At 48.3% G+C, this 14,403-nt stretch overlaps 2 protein-coding genes across 2 annotated transcripts; one reads left to right on the forward strand and one right to left on the reverse strand.

The window, feature by feature from the left end:
- Positions 1–1,191: 1,191 nt before the first annotated feature.
- Positions 1,192–3,029, reverse strand: PUNSTDRAFT_128887 (uncharacterized protein; the record flags this gene model as incomplete). Its single annotated transcript, XM_007378052.1, has 12 exons — positions 1,192–1,212; positions 1,266–1,291; positions 1,343–1,534; positions 1,595–1,758; positions 1,809–1,917; positions 1,970–1,980; positions 2,035–2,112; positions 2,459–2,536; positions 2,592–2,607; positions 2,665–2,812; positions 2,871–2,897; positions 2,952–3,029. The coding sequence occupies 12 exons, from the start codon at positions 3,027–3,029 to the stop codon at positions 1,192–1,194; spliced, it is 948 nt and encodes a 315-aa protein (XP_007378114.1).
- Positions 3,030–7,228: 4,199 nt separating this feature from the next.
- PUNSTDRAFT_109510 (bacteriodes thetaiotaomicron symbiotic chitinase) lies at positions 7,229–8,789 on the forward strand (the record flags this gene model as incomplete). The annotated part of the gene is made up of 7 exons (XM_007378053.1): positions 7,229–7,238; positions 7,786–7,821; positions 7,946–8,019; positions 8,066–8,157; positions 8,212–8,468; positions 8,529–8,656; positions 8,706–8,789. The coding sequence occupies 7 exons, from the start codon at positions 7,229–7,231 to the stop codon at positions 8,787–8,789; spliced, it is 681 nt and encodes a 226-aa protein (XP_007378115.1).
- Between the last annotated feature and the right edge of the window lie 5,614 nt (positions 8,790–14,403).

Below are 14,403 nucleotides of genomic sequence, written 5' to 3' on the forward strand. Positions count from 1 at the left end.
CTGATATAGTGAGGGATTGAACTCCTGCGCACGTAGGTTGCACGACTAGGAACAGATGAGAGGAGATGACCGATGGTGTCGTAGTGGAAGGGATGATGTTGGCACCCAACCCTGGGAGCAACAGCGTAGCCACCTTGCGCCACTCGTATGCCATCTCCGGGACGCCACCATTGAGTCCCGCGCGGCCGAATCCTGGGGGGGTCGATGGCTCGACCCAATGAGGCGGTGTGGTACACCATGGCGGGAGATGACGATCCCATGGCTGAAGCGAAAGCTGAGCCCTCTTGTGCTCCCAGCGCAGCGCGTGATCGTCGCGAACGTACGTGAGCTTCGTACTACCACCGAAGAGGATGATGACCTGCTGAACAGTATGTTTGGACGCGTCTCTGAAGTCGAGTTCTGCATGCTTCGCCGCTGTTCTTTGCGAAATACTTTTTCGGATTTCTTCTGGTGTCATTGGCATCAATGGGGGAGGAGGACGGGATTCCGATTGGGCATCGTTTGTCGGCTCACTGTGGCGAATGACCTTGAAGCTGAGTGCAGGCCTGAAAGGATGCCGGTATTTCTTGTTTACTTGTACGCGGAAACGCTGGAATGCGTGGTCGAAGGTTTCTTCCATGACTGCAGGGACCATTTCGGGAGCCCATGTCTCCGACCACGAGCCTTGATGTTTCGCACTCACATCCTCAAAGATCAAGGTGATAGACGAAATGTCGTCCGGCAAAGGCTCGTTCGTCCACCAGATTTTCTCCAGCTCCTCGGCCTGTTTCTTCCTATCCCCGTATGTGCCTCCAAGTCCAGAGCTCATGCTGTAGTGTCCTTGAGTTGTATGCGGTTCCGGTCGACAGGTGAGAGATGCAGGAAGACGCAAGTAATAATTGGTGGAAACTGACACTCGACCGTATCTTACGCAATGCAGTCGCAATGCTGTTCCCGTGTGACGGGCGATCAGCTCGTGGTGGAGGGGGAACCGTGCAGGTGTCTTATCGTGACGAAAAAATAGTGTTGGAGCTCATGAACCGCGGTACAGTCATGGCCAAGATCTCTTCGCGAGAATAAACATGTCTAACTGCCAGTACGTATACAGTGATCCGCGAACGAGAAGTTGGGAAAGTGAAGATACGCCAGGTAGCGGCGTTTCCTTGGGTGGCTAGATCCTACGATTCTTCCATTCATGACGTACGCGAGGCATCAGGGACCGGAAACACAGTACTGCAACATGATCATTGACAGGAAATTTGTGGTGATGATGAGCACCGACATACCTGAACGTCAAGCTGGAGATTTGTGCCTGTATTCGGAGTCAGGAGCTGAAGGAATAGCAGGAAACTCAATCACGCACATTCTTGATCAATCTCAGGATTCCATGCGAGGAATTGAGCACTCGAAATGCCGAACTCCACTTCAATAGAGGCACAGAAATCGCCGCTTTGGACTGTGTAGTATTGCGTGCAACCTTGAGCAGGTGTGATTGTCCCGGATCCCGTAGCCGCCGCAGAAATGATCGTTGCTGTGGAGGACGAGATCGTCGAAGCTGCAGTACGGGAATATGATGAGGTGTTGTATTTCGCAGATACGATGCCGGTAAACTCACGACCTGAGACACAGTACTGGAGTCCCGGTACGATGTTTCCGCACTGGTCATCGACCTCCGGGTTCCATGCTTGAAATTGAGCGAAGGTTATACCGAACCGGTCGTCAATCACCGCGCAAGAGTCGCCAGAGATGACGATATAATACATATCGCAACTTGTGGTGCTAGCAACAGTACTATCAGATATATGCTCGTCTTGACGATATCTACTCACATTGTTCCGGAGGCGGTCGGGCTGGCGGCCACTGAAGTAGCTGTGGTGGTAGTCGAGGTGTCTACTGCGCCTGCTACACAGTAAGAGAGGCCTCCTTGAATATTGGTACCTATTGGACATGATGAGTGTCAATCGTGGTTCGCGTATTTCCAGCTAGTCACATTGATTGTTCCTATGTACTACCAAGTCAGAGACATGGTCTGAAGTAAGCGGGGCATTTACGTACACTTCCAGGTTCCAGGTGATGAAATCATCGAGAGTGATTGAGAACTCCATGAATATGGCGGAGCATGAGTCACCCGGCCTATGAGGGGTGAGTTTTGATTATCAAGCGAGCGGTGTCAACGAACTGGACTGTGTAGTAAGCTACGATGCCGTATATTAGCTCGGGCCTATACACGTTTCCGGAGAACCCACAGGAACACCCTTCCACAATTGTCCCGGGTGCAACGTCAGAGGGAACGCTGGCTGTAGACGTTGTGATAGGTGCAGGGCCAGCAACACAGTACGAGAGCCCTCCTTCAATATTAGTACCTAAAGGAGGCTCCTCGCATTCAACGGGCGTGGAAGAGAATGAACTGCGCGCTTACACTGATCGTTACTGAGTGAAGTGTATAAGAGCAATTCTACGTGAGAGTAAAACGGCTCACACTTCGGGGTTCCAAACGATGAACTGGGAGAGAGTGATTGAGAACTCGTTGAATATCACTTCACAAGAGTCCCCGGATCTGTAAGGCGTCAGCGTCAACGAGTCAGGGTAACAAGGACTCGGAGGTAACGTACTCTACTTGGTAGTACACTAAATCACCATGCAATATGCATTAGTGTTGTGTAAATCCTGATTGGAGAGACTAACTGGAACATCCCGTCGTGATAGTACCGGGAGCGATATCTGAAGGAGTGGCCGATGGGATGGTAGTAATTGTGCCTGACGATACAATTGAAGGAAACGAGGTGGGGGTTGTGAAGATTGGAGGGCCAAACACGCAATACGCCAGTCCAATCTGATGACAACCTTAGTACCAATATCAACATCGTGCTCGGACATCATTCAGGACAAACTTGAATGTTACTGCACGCTTCGTCAACCTACCCCAGCTCACGGTCATTAGTATCAATACCTGGTGGTGGTGGGGGGCATACCTGAGGATTCCACAAGCGCAACTCGGCATCTGATATCGCGTTGACAGTTTCGATTGCGACGCAAGTATCACCTGTCATCTTTACTCAGGCACGAGACCGGATATCAACGGCGACAATTGGTTCACCTGCCTGAACTGTATACCCTACTCATGGAACAAGTCAAGTTGTCAAAAGGTTGATTAACGAGCGAGATAATTTGTATACGATTACGTACAATCCAAACAGGATCCGTTAGACAATGAACCCGGCGCGATTGTGGGAGCCGGTGTAGGCGTTGGGGTTGGTGTCGTTCCCGACGACGTCAAGGTACTGGCGGAGATCGACATAGTTCCTGTGATCATAGCGTAGCCACTCCCAATAGGAAACTCAGAGACTATTCAATTTGCTTGAGTAAACACCATAATATTGACATCCTGAGACATACCTAGATACTGGATGAGTTCGGCGGAGGTAGATGTAGATGTACTCGTTGTTGTTGTCACTGTCGTCACTTCGAGGCAGGCTAAATGTTAACCTTCAAGGATCATCAAAATTGATCATACATTCAAACAGCGCCACGCAATAGGAGAAACCGGCCAAGAGGTTACTACACTGAATAACCGTAAGCTGGGTTTTCAGTGTGATGTTCACGTTCACCCACATCACCGTTCACCATTGGGTTGAGCTATCATGTTCACGGTCATCGTTAGGTACTGGCAAAATTATACCCCAGAAGGCTGACCTGATAGAAGGTATCGTTAGAGATGCCAAAGAACTGTAATATCTATCGTAATTCTCAGTAAATGTTCACTCTCGGGCATGGATCGTGTGCTATGCAATACCTGAGGACATGTATCTGACACGAGGCTCAGAGTCCTCCAACAAGATACAGGCTGCTATGGAGCTTACCGCCGGGTACCGCTATATACCATTCGCCGCAGACGGAACGATCAGAACCTGGTGCAACCGGTCCCGTTGGAGTACTGTTTTCAATCAATCAGCCGTGCCCACATAGACGACTTGACGTATACGCACGCAACACGGGTTGGGGTTCCTATACAAGTCATGCCATTACTCACGTAGTTGCGTGTAACCTTCAATGAACGAGCATACCCGTGATATAAGAGACTGTGGCTGTTGGGACATACCCGCCCCCGGGTGGACTAACACAGATTGCTTTTCCTATTTGACCGTTGATGTTGGAGCAGTATGGATTGATCTGCCTGAGAGAATCACCAATCAATTACAACGAGTCGAGCTGGAGTGCTGAGAGGTCACTTGCGGGTTCCACATCAGTAGCTGAGACCATGTAACTCCTTGCTCTCGATAGATGGACACGCATGTGTCATCCTGCTGTACAGTGTACAAGCTGCAGGCTCCAGATAAACAGATCTAAAACAGGAGATGAGCCATGATTACCACGAGTCATGAACACGCGAGCTGCATACACTGCTTCCTGGTGCCGGGAGTATTGTACAGTTCATGTCGAAACCGTTGATAGCAACAAGCTGGTCGAACGACAGGGATTTCGAGGATGCAATGGAAGCACACGTGTCTCCTGCCTGATCAGGTTTGGTGTTATGGACCATCATTACAGAAGCGCTGGTAAACTTTACCTCAACGGAATATGTTCCGAACACGCAATTGTCGGACGATGCACCAGGCAATGATGGCACCCTAAGACATTGCGCTCAGTTGACAGATGGCTATTCAAGACCCGGAAAGTCACGCTCACGCAGTGACGTTATATGTGGTACCGTTCTGCGCATCACCGTCGAATAGTAGTCCAGCCGGGACGGTGTTGTTGAAGGACACGCCACAGTCAGACTGGACTATTTCCCAGTCAGAAGCACTGCTTCAAGTGTCGTGATTAAATATCTGAGCCATGTCAAGGAATACTGAACCGCACAAGTTTGAATCCCAGCCGAAGGAACTTGTCATCTGGATATTGAGCACTTCAAGCCGGCATGAGTCACATAGTTGATCATGCGGGAGAGACAGGATGGGTTGGTCCTCAGAGGAAAGGGATGACTATGGGAATCGTAAATGTGTGCGGAGAGGCCATACAACATCAACGTACCTGAAGCTCAAGCGTGCAGTAGGTGGAATCTGACATTGCACAACTCTAGTTAAGACTATGAGAGTGTATCAGCGGCGAGACGTAAAGCGCGACAAACAATGTTCCAATTGTACAAAAGCCACCGGAAGCTGTATTACAAGTGGTTAGTGCCGTCGAAATGCAACAACAAACATGTCCTACGGTAATGACGCCACGTAGCTTGTATCCCCGAGGATGTACGGCCAATCAGAGCATGCATTGTCAACGGCAAATATCACCGATGATAGTGATGCATAACAGCCTGGTTGACAAACTGAAGCCAGATCTATCTCGGTCAGATTGCTCAGTGCAATGGACGACCCAGGAAGTGAAGAGATGAGAGTCTCGGGACAGTCTACAGACAAAGCTAAAGCATTTGCACACACATCCGAGCTAGGAGCTGGGTAGATATCGGATGCGTTGGAGAACACTTGAATCGTGCTTGATTGACCCTGTGCCAGAACTGGATGAACGATATAGGTGGGGAGAAGGAAGGTAAGCAGCAAAGTCAGTGAGCAGCTGAGTAGTACGGGCATTGGGAATCAGGAAGGTAGAATCGCTCTGAAGAGATTTTTAGGTCAGGCGAGGCATAGGCGCGGACTGCATTTTCGTCGATTACCGAACTCCACCGCAATTGTGGGTCCCAAGTTCCATGAACCTGCTGCTAGACGCATCCAGGCCAGGGTCATCCAAATCAGAGCCATCACGAATGGACTGCATGAGCAACAGTTGATGGGATTGCAGTTCAAGAAGTCAAGGAGCCACACAAGCGTTATCTGGAAAGGCGCAAGATGCGAGCAATCAACATCAATTCAAGCGCGATAGCTGTCCTGAAGCTGGAATGTGGCAGACCTATTTATAATACGTCAACAACGGTACACGCGCAATACCATAGATATCCCAACGTGATGCTCGGGCCTTCAAAGGCAAGAATTTGACTGTATGTGAACGGTAGACATTCTATTGAATCCCGATACGTGCTACGCTCTCTTTGTCAAATTTCAGCCTATCGCCTGCGCATGCACGTTATGTGTTGTAGTGACTGTTGGGCAATGCAGTCTGTAGGTCCCTTCTGAAAATTTGGTATTTTAGATAGGCCCCGGGCCGATGTATGCATATGCGACTCTTTCCCGGGATCAAGCCCTACTGGTTTCTCTGTATGAGTCAAGCTGGAAATCTCTGCGACCCGGTCAATCAATGCTCCCAGGGACTGCGTTGGGCATGACTGGACAGCATTCAGAGCTGTCCACATATGGACGGATGCCCGAGACCGGGTGGATGCAGGAAGCCAATCTGCAGTAGAGGCCACATTTAATATACTTAGCTGCCCAAACATGTTCGCCCTCCTCCCACTTCACCGAGAGAAATCAGAGCTTGCTCACTCGACGCGTTAGTACTATGTGGCGCCCTATTGCGCTCCTCATGATCTTTGCATGTCTCTATATCAAGAGCTCCACCGCCATAACCTCGTACCACTGCACCCCAGCTGTTACTCGTTATCGAAAAGAAGTTCTTGCAAGGTCTAAAGCCAGACAGTTGCAAGAATTGGTCCGGCCTGTTCCCCCGAGGTCACCACGCTCCCTTCACTCGGGTTTTACTCCATGGAAGGCGGTATTTAAATCGGCGTTCTCGTCTGCACACAAGAAGCACTCTCGGAGTAAGCGACAGGATGCGGACGTATCATGCAATAATATCACCATCACTCCTCCTGGATTTGATGGAAGCTGTTCAGTTTTACAGCCATGCCCTAACGGGGCTTGCTGGTACGCTCACTTGCACCATTTTCAGGACTCATTCATTCGCTAACTACATTGACAGTGGTCCTTCTAATTTCTGCGGATATGGTATGTCACTCTGTAAAGTCCTCAGGTTGCGGTACTCAACGTAATGCTATTATAGGCAACGATTTCTGTGGCACCGGCTGTCAGAGTAATTGTGATGCGAAAGCGGAGTGCGGCCCCGATGCACCTGCTGGGAAGGAATCTTGCCCTTTGAACGTGTGCTGCAGTAGATTTGGATTTGTGGGTCACCCGCCACAATTTACAATATGTTGAGCTTGCTTATGTTATATCTAGTGCGGAGCTACGGATGAGTTCTGTGGAGCAAATTGCATAGGGGAGCATTGTGGCTCGCCAAGCATTCCGTCAGGTGCAAACATTCCTGTTGCATCTCGCATTATTGGATATTATGAGGTACGCACATGACATTGAGTATTTGTTCTGACAGTTGAAGAGTCGTGTGAAAGGGATGGTGAGTCTTTCCGGTTGACTGATACGTATGCCGCAGAACTCACAATTCACAGGGCTTCGGGTCGTCCTTGTCAAGCTTGGTATGCATGATACAACGACTACATTGGTTTGACTGAGATACATATTTCCTAAACAGGTTCCCTTCAAATGTCCCGGCAAATGGCTACACTCACTTAAATTATGCCTTTGCATCCGTCGACCCTGTACGCATATGTTTCGAATGCACTTGACACTTCTTGATTTTTCGTGTCAGGTAACGTTGACCGTTGTTCCTGCCAGCGCGGGTGACATACCACAGTACACTGCATTCACAAACCTCAAGCAGTCAAACCCAAATCTGAAGACCTATATCTCGGTCGGCGGATGGTCTTTCAATGACCCTCCTACTCAGCACGTTTTTAGCAATGTCGCAAGTAGCACCTCAAACAGTCAAAGACTTGCTACATCCTTAGTGAAGTGAGCCACTGGTATGGCTTCTCTGCAAATAACGTGTCTGATCTTTGCACAGCTTCATGGTACAATATGGCTTTGACGGTGTCGACATGTATGTAACAGTTGTGACTGTTTCGACCACGCAACTAACTGTATATCAATCCCAGTGACTGGGAATACCCTGGCAAGCTTTACTTCGCGATCTATCTGATGCATTACTGATTGTTGTTCTTCAGTTGCTTGCGAACGAGGTGGCATCCCCGAGGATAAGGTGAACATGGTATCTATGTTCAAGGTCATCCGATCGACGGTAAAGGCATATGTTCTCATCTCTGCATTACCTGATTGTGAAAAAGTTTGATGTGTCGGGTCACAATTTTGGTCTGACGTTTACGGCTCCATCTTCATATTGGTATCTACAGCATTTCGATTTGATTAGCTTGCTCAAGTACGCACACTCTGCTACAAAGACATGTAGTGGTGCTCACATACTCTTTGGAAGTTTCGCAGACTGGGTCAACCTCATGAGCTACGATCTACATGGTGTATGGGATGCCAAGGACATTTTCATCGGTAACATAGTCCAGTCGCACACTAATCTCACGGAGATAAAGGACTCGATCAATCTCTTCCAACGTGTTGGCGTTCCCCTTGATCGCATCGTACTTGGACTTGGATTCTATGGTCGCTCTTTCGAGCTTAGTGATCCAACGTGCTCAACGCCCGGGTGCTTGTTCAGTGGGCCAGCTCCAGGTGGACGTGAGTTGCTATCAAGCTCTGTTTTACTGAGCTACTAGATTGTAATGACATCTTCACAAGCGTGTACACAATCTGACGGCACTCTAAGCTTTGCTGAGATTCAAGATATCATTCGGATGAATGGCACAAGTGACACAAATATCGTATACGATGCAATTGCCCAGGTTAAATATGTCACGTATGATACGGTGCATAACATGCTTGCCTTTCTGTGATCACATGTAACATTACCATCAGAACAATTGGGTCAGCTATGATGATTATGAGACATTGTCAGCCAAGGCGCAATTTGCAAAGGATGCTGGAATGGGTACGTCATGAAATATACAGACGTGTATGCACCTATCTCTGACTGAGGTTTAAGGTGGTCTGGTATGTTGTGTTTGCACGGTGGTCGCGCAATGCTAAATCACCTGGCGAACAGATGATTTGGTATGTCTTCAGAGCATGTGCTGGCTGATGTGCTTCAGCTGTTCTCTATAGGAGTGCAGACCAGGATGATTTCAATGTACGTCACAGCAAACCTTACTCTTCTGATAAACTGACTCGCACATAGTCAACGGTTAGTCTGGGTATTACACACGGTGATCACACCTTCTCATGATTGCAGGCCCTATCTGCCGTCCTTGGAACGCCACTGGACAGTAAGCATATTTACCAACACAATAATATCTTACTAAATACTGTGTAGGCATTAATGTGCCTAAGGCGCAAGATGTCAACTCACAGGATGGCTCAACCTGTATCACAACAGATTGCGGCGGCAAATGCCCAACAGGATATGTTCAAATGACAGGTCATTATCCATCTCAGTTGGGTATAATGTTTGACTCATCATACACGTAGATGTGACAACCGGTGACTTTGGTATGCCCACCATTTAAACAAGAACGGATTAATTACTCATCATGTTTTCAGCGAATCCTCGAAGCGGTGAGTCCGCAGACCCGTGCTACATGTCCTTTATCGGCTCATATGAACGGGCAGACTGTAAAGGCTCGATCAGAAAGGCGGTTTGCTGCCCTTCAAGGTACGTCATGCACGAGAGACATGTTAGCATTTGTACTCACCACGCGGCAAAAGCCAAGTTCCCCAGGATTGTCAATGGCGAGGGTCCGGTTCGCATACATTTCTGTCATAATACACATTACGCAGTCTCACGTAACGTTCTCTATAGCCGGGATCTGCAATGGTGTATGCGAAGGTGCGTATAGCATAATTAACCTTCCATCAGAGAATTAATATTGCTCCAGTCGGTGAGATTACACTGGCAACGGACTCTTGTATGTCTTCCGCGGATGACATCGTCTTCAGAAAATTGATAAGTCTTGATCAACTCGCTATCACAGGGGGTAATGGAGGAAAATGCACGTCTGGACACAAGGCATTTTGTTGCAAGTCAGGTCTCACTGCGGATCAGATCGAAGAAGCGACAGAATGCCAATGGTAGGTGATGTAAAATCTTCAACCCCTCAGATGCTCATATATGACCCAGGTGTGAGTACTGTCAAGCCTTCCTTGCTATGAGCAACTCAACTCTAGTATGTGATGCACGCTTCACAGATGGTGAGTATTCTCACTCTGCCCTGCAAATTGCTGTTGATCCTTTGTCTTCTTCCACTTAGGGCACCAGAGCAAGAAGTGAGTAAAATTCATGTCCCTCCTTGGAGCTCGCTGATTATTTACATTAACAGCTGCAACGATAATGTAATTCCGTGAATTTTATCCTTGTTTGTGTCTCCTGAAGCAGCTGCAGGTGTGCCCCCCTGGAACATTCACCAAGAAACGAGACTGTAATAGGCTATAACATGTCACGCTATTGTTCCACTACTAATGTGAACATGCTCCAGACTATGGCGATACAAATCTGTTCCATGCATGTATAATGCAGGAGAAGAGCTACTGCTGGTGAGCATGATTATCAAGTAATGACTTTGCATCGCATCTGAACAGAATATCCAAGCTATCCGCCAAACGGTGCAAGCACCACTACGCCTTTCAATGTTGTAAGTGAATTGCCTTGTATGCTACCATACCTAAGCCATTATTAGGACGATTTATTCGATAGTCCTCCGGATGACGGCGACATCCTCTGGTGAGTTATTTCTAAAATCATAGAGGTGTCAATTGTTATCTGTGCGGGTACCAGGCAGATCCAGAGTGATCCTATAGACGAGAACACTGCTTCAGGCGGTGCTGAGGAAGATGATAATTCATTTGGGATGCTGGTATTGGATGTGAGGACCGCGATCATCTGTCTCATCCGCAGGTCTCACATTATCCCATAAATTAGGGACCTTCCACGCTCCTTTCAAGCATTGAGCCATCAACCGACTGGGTGATAGTGGGCTGTATAAAAGACACATCACAGTTACAGGTGGTGCCGGCCTTCTGTCGTAAGATAACAGGTGATCCAACGTCTGGATGTGCAGCTGTATTTGAAGGGGGAGCCAAGAACACGTGAGCACCATTTCTACAAGGTCTGTCACCATCTCTGACGTCGTACAGCGTTGTGAAAATGCCTGCAGGATGCGGGGGGCCATATGCTCGACTTGCGCAGCTTGAGATCAACGACAGTATCGTCTTGCCTCAATCGCACGCATCTCTGAAGCCAGTGGAGAATCCCGTGTATCAGATGCATTTTGATTATAACTTTCATCTCTTGTGAGGTCTCTTCAGTTTTCTATGCGCATGTTTTCACGGTGTCGTTCTCAGAGCCGAGACACGGTCGTCCGACATTGATGGCTCAGTACTGATGCGAATTGATGCAACAACACTACCTGGATACTGGTCAGAGATTGATTTGCCAGGTATGACCTCCGCTTAACTCTGCCAGCCATTCTTTACCATCAGAGATATGTCAGATTCTGACTCTCCTATCAAAAGAGAGCTGGAGGTACGATGGTTCGGTGCTTTCTCTAACTGGCTTTCCCGCATTTCAAAAGTCAAGAGCTCGACGAGCGCGGACCTTGCCATGCAGAGGTCGTTCTCCACGGTACTCTATTCCGCCAGCCAATCGTGCTCAAGCAACGACGGAACTACGTCTCTTACCGCGTCTCTGGATATAACCGCACAAGGACAGGCGCACGCAAGACTGAATTATGTAGATCATTTCATTCTCATTCTGGCCAATCACTCTGACCATGACGGGCAGGGATTCTATCTCGAGGGAAGTATATTTCCACCCGGCGTCAACCAGGCGTACATATACGCGAACTCGGACGCATCTGCTTCATTAGGCTTTCAAGTAACAGGCAAAGCTTCCGTTTCCTACGATTCAGGGAGAGTCGCTTTGGTCCCCGAAGTCAGCTGGCCAGGATTGTCATATCCAGGGATCGCCACCATTGGCCCCACATTCAACATTTGTAAGTGACTAAGTTGCGCACAAATGCGATCTGTTCATTATCCATTTCAAGATGGTCAGTTGAGCGGCTCGTTGGCTCTTTCAGGAACATTTGGGGTAGAAGGAACATATAATTTCCCACAGTAAGCTTCGAGTTGATTGGTGTATGTGTAGACCTCACTCAACAGCCATCACCTAGAGGGTATGTCGTAAGGGATTATCGGGTTTGTATATCCATATAATGGTTATCTCTCCCAGGCATGTTGCATTAGGCGTAGTTGGCAGTACACAGTCAGGGTCGGATCAGAGCTTGTCAGCGGAGGTCGGCAGTCAGCCTTATAGTAAGCTACCTCCCAAGTTACTGGTGCAGACTTGACTGGTATTCTAGGCTGGCAAGTTGTTCCGACAGCTGATATACAGCTCGGTGGCTCCTTGGCGTATGGCATTCTTTCTCTCCCTAAGTATCTATATCTGAATTATCGCAGCATTCATGTCATTCCGGAGGCTGCATTGGTATTTAGCATTCTTCCAGGTACACCAGTGCAAATTGGGGCAAGGGGTACGATCTTCCCAGCCGTTACGTGCACGAGCTCATACCTTTTAAGCTTACATCAACATCGACGGAGCGATGACTCTGAGTTTGACAGCAGATACGAACTCGTTCAACGTGCACGTGGGAGCAAGTGCCGATCTGCAGGGGGTATGTCTACGAGTGTGGTTCCGGACGTGCATGATTTTATTGGATGAACATGTCTTACTCAGGGCGCAACGGGGGGGATCGGGTCTTCATCGAACGCGTACAACATCGGACCGTTCAACTGGTATCACTATGACGTGACGATTTACGAGTATGTGGATCCGTTAACGATACTGCTGTTACGTTGAATTAATGTACGTGACAGCTACACTTTGCCGCTATCATCAAGTTCCAAGAGGGCCCCCCCACTGTTCTCTGACACGGTCTTCGACTCAATAGACGAGTATATGGACATTGGAAGAGATGACGTGTCTATCTCAAATGTCTTCAACTACACTCAACTCTACCCTATTCCTGACACACCACAGGCCAAGCGGTCGCTATTCTCTGGTACACTAAACTGCCCTTCCGCACGAAGCGACGAAGCAACCAGCTGTGCCGCAGAGCTCGCAGACGATTCGGCAGACCCCACAGATCCCGATGATGGTGCCGGAGAAGAGCGTCGTAATATATATACGTCATTTTCGGAGCTCTTCGAAGAAGATATCGTTGAACGTGAGTTAGAGAAGTCTGCAACTATCATACACAAGCCACTAACTCTTCCTCAGCGCATGAGTTAGTGAGCGTCCGTGGCTGCTCGTGAGTTGCCAACTTTGGCTCCGATTTCTATGGCCGCATCTCACAACATACACCAGTCAATTCAAGTTTAGCGCGCCGTGTATGTGCATCACAGTCTAAGAACCCTCCTATGTGATCGAACCTCTCCTTAGCATATCGGAACACGCTTGATCTTGGCATCTGGGACTTGCAAGTTGATACGGAGTATGTGTCTCCCCCCAGTAGTGCATGCGTCTTTTACAACAGCTCTGTGCAGCCCATTCAACGTCGAAGCTGCAAACATCGGCGCACCATATGCGGTACGTGTGGTCATGAAATAATCATGCCAGCGCACTGAGATACTGAATCCGGATTTCTTACCAGTGGCAAGTCAGGAATGCGAACAATGGGAACGGCTACGCCAAAGAACATGTATTCGAGATCCAGATGCTCACCCAGTTTATGACTGTGAGTCGTAATTGTGATCGTGACATGGCATACATCATTATTGATGCTAGTAATAATAGGATGTGATCGCATTCAGGCCGCAGGTATTGAATGGCATGAGTATCTGCCAATGGATCGGGGCCTATATCTTTTCCGCGTTTCCTCCGAATGTCCCAGCCGCCCAGCAGTTCACTATGTCGGACAGCCTCAGGGCTTCACTTCCTACAGGTCAAATACGAATGCCACGTAATAGTCGACTCCTTCATACCCAGAGTACGACACTGATTGACCCTGATAGTGTTGAATGAAAACGCGAATTCAGCGAAGTGAGTCCATACTATCTAGTAGCTGCGAGTCAATATAGCTCACGTAAATAATCGTCTCACAGGCAAGCCGTAAGCTGATAGCTTTCATATCCCTCTGTTTTGTCTAAACCAAATCTACCACCAGTTTATATCGGGGAAACGTGCATTCCGGACATCCGGGAAACTGAAACGCATAACAGCGGATAATGTTGTTTTCTTGGCCCGCCAGGCCCTGATGTCCGTCAGCTATATGAATCAACCAGATATCCAGAAAGCATTCGTTGAAGTGGCGAACCAGGTACGCAGTCCCTATATATTTATTAGTATTCAAGCTTTGAGCGTTGATTTTTGTATCGCAAGGTGGAACAACTCTGGATCAATTTCTTTGCTTACTACGATCACTACATCGTGAACTCAGGCTTCGATGCACAAAATGAATTCCGGTGAGCTCATTATCGTCATCTGTGACCGGTTCGCCGTAGACTGATTATATATAAATGGGACGCAGGCTTTGGATCAACGTAAGTGGTATTTTCCACCTCGCCC

Source organism: Punctularia strigosozonata (genome assembly GCF_000264995.1).
Source record: "Punctularia strigosozonata HHB-11173 SS5 unplaced genomic scaffold PUNSTscaffold_1, whole genome shotgun sequence".
Classification (NCBI taxonomy): domain Eukaryota; kingdom Fungi; phylum Basidiomycota; class Agaricomycetes; order Corticiales; family Punctulariaceae; genus Punctularia; species Punctularia strigosozonata.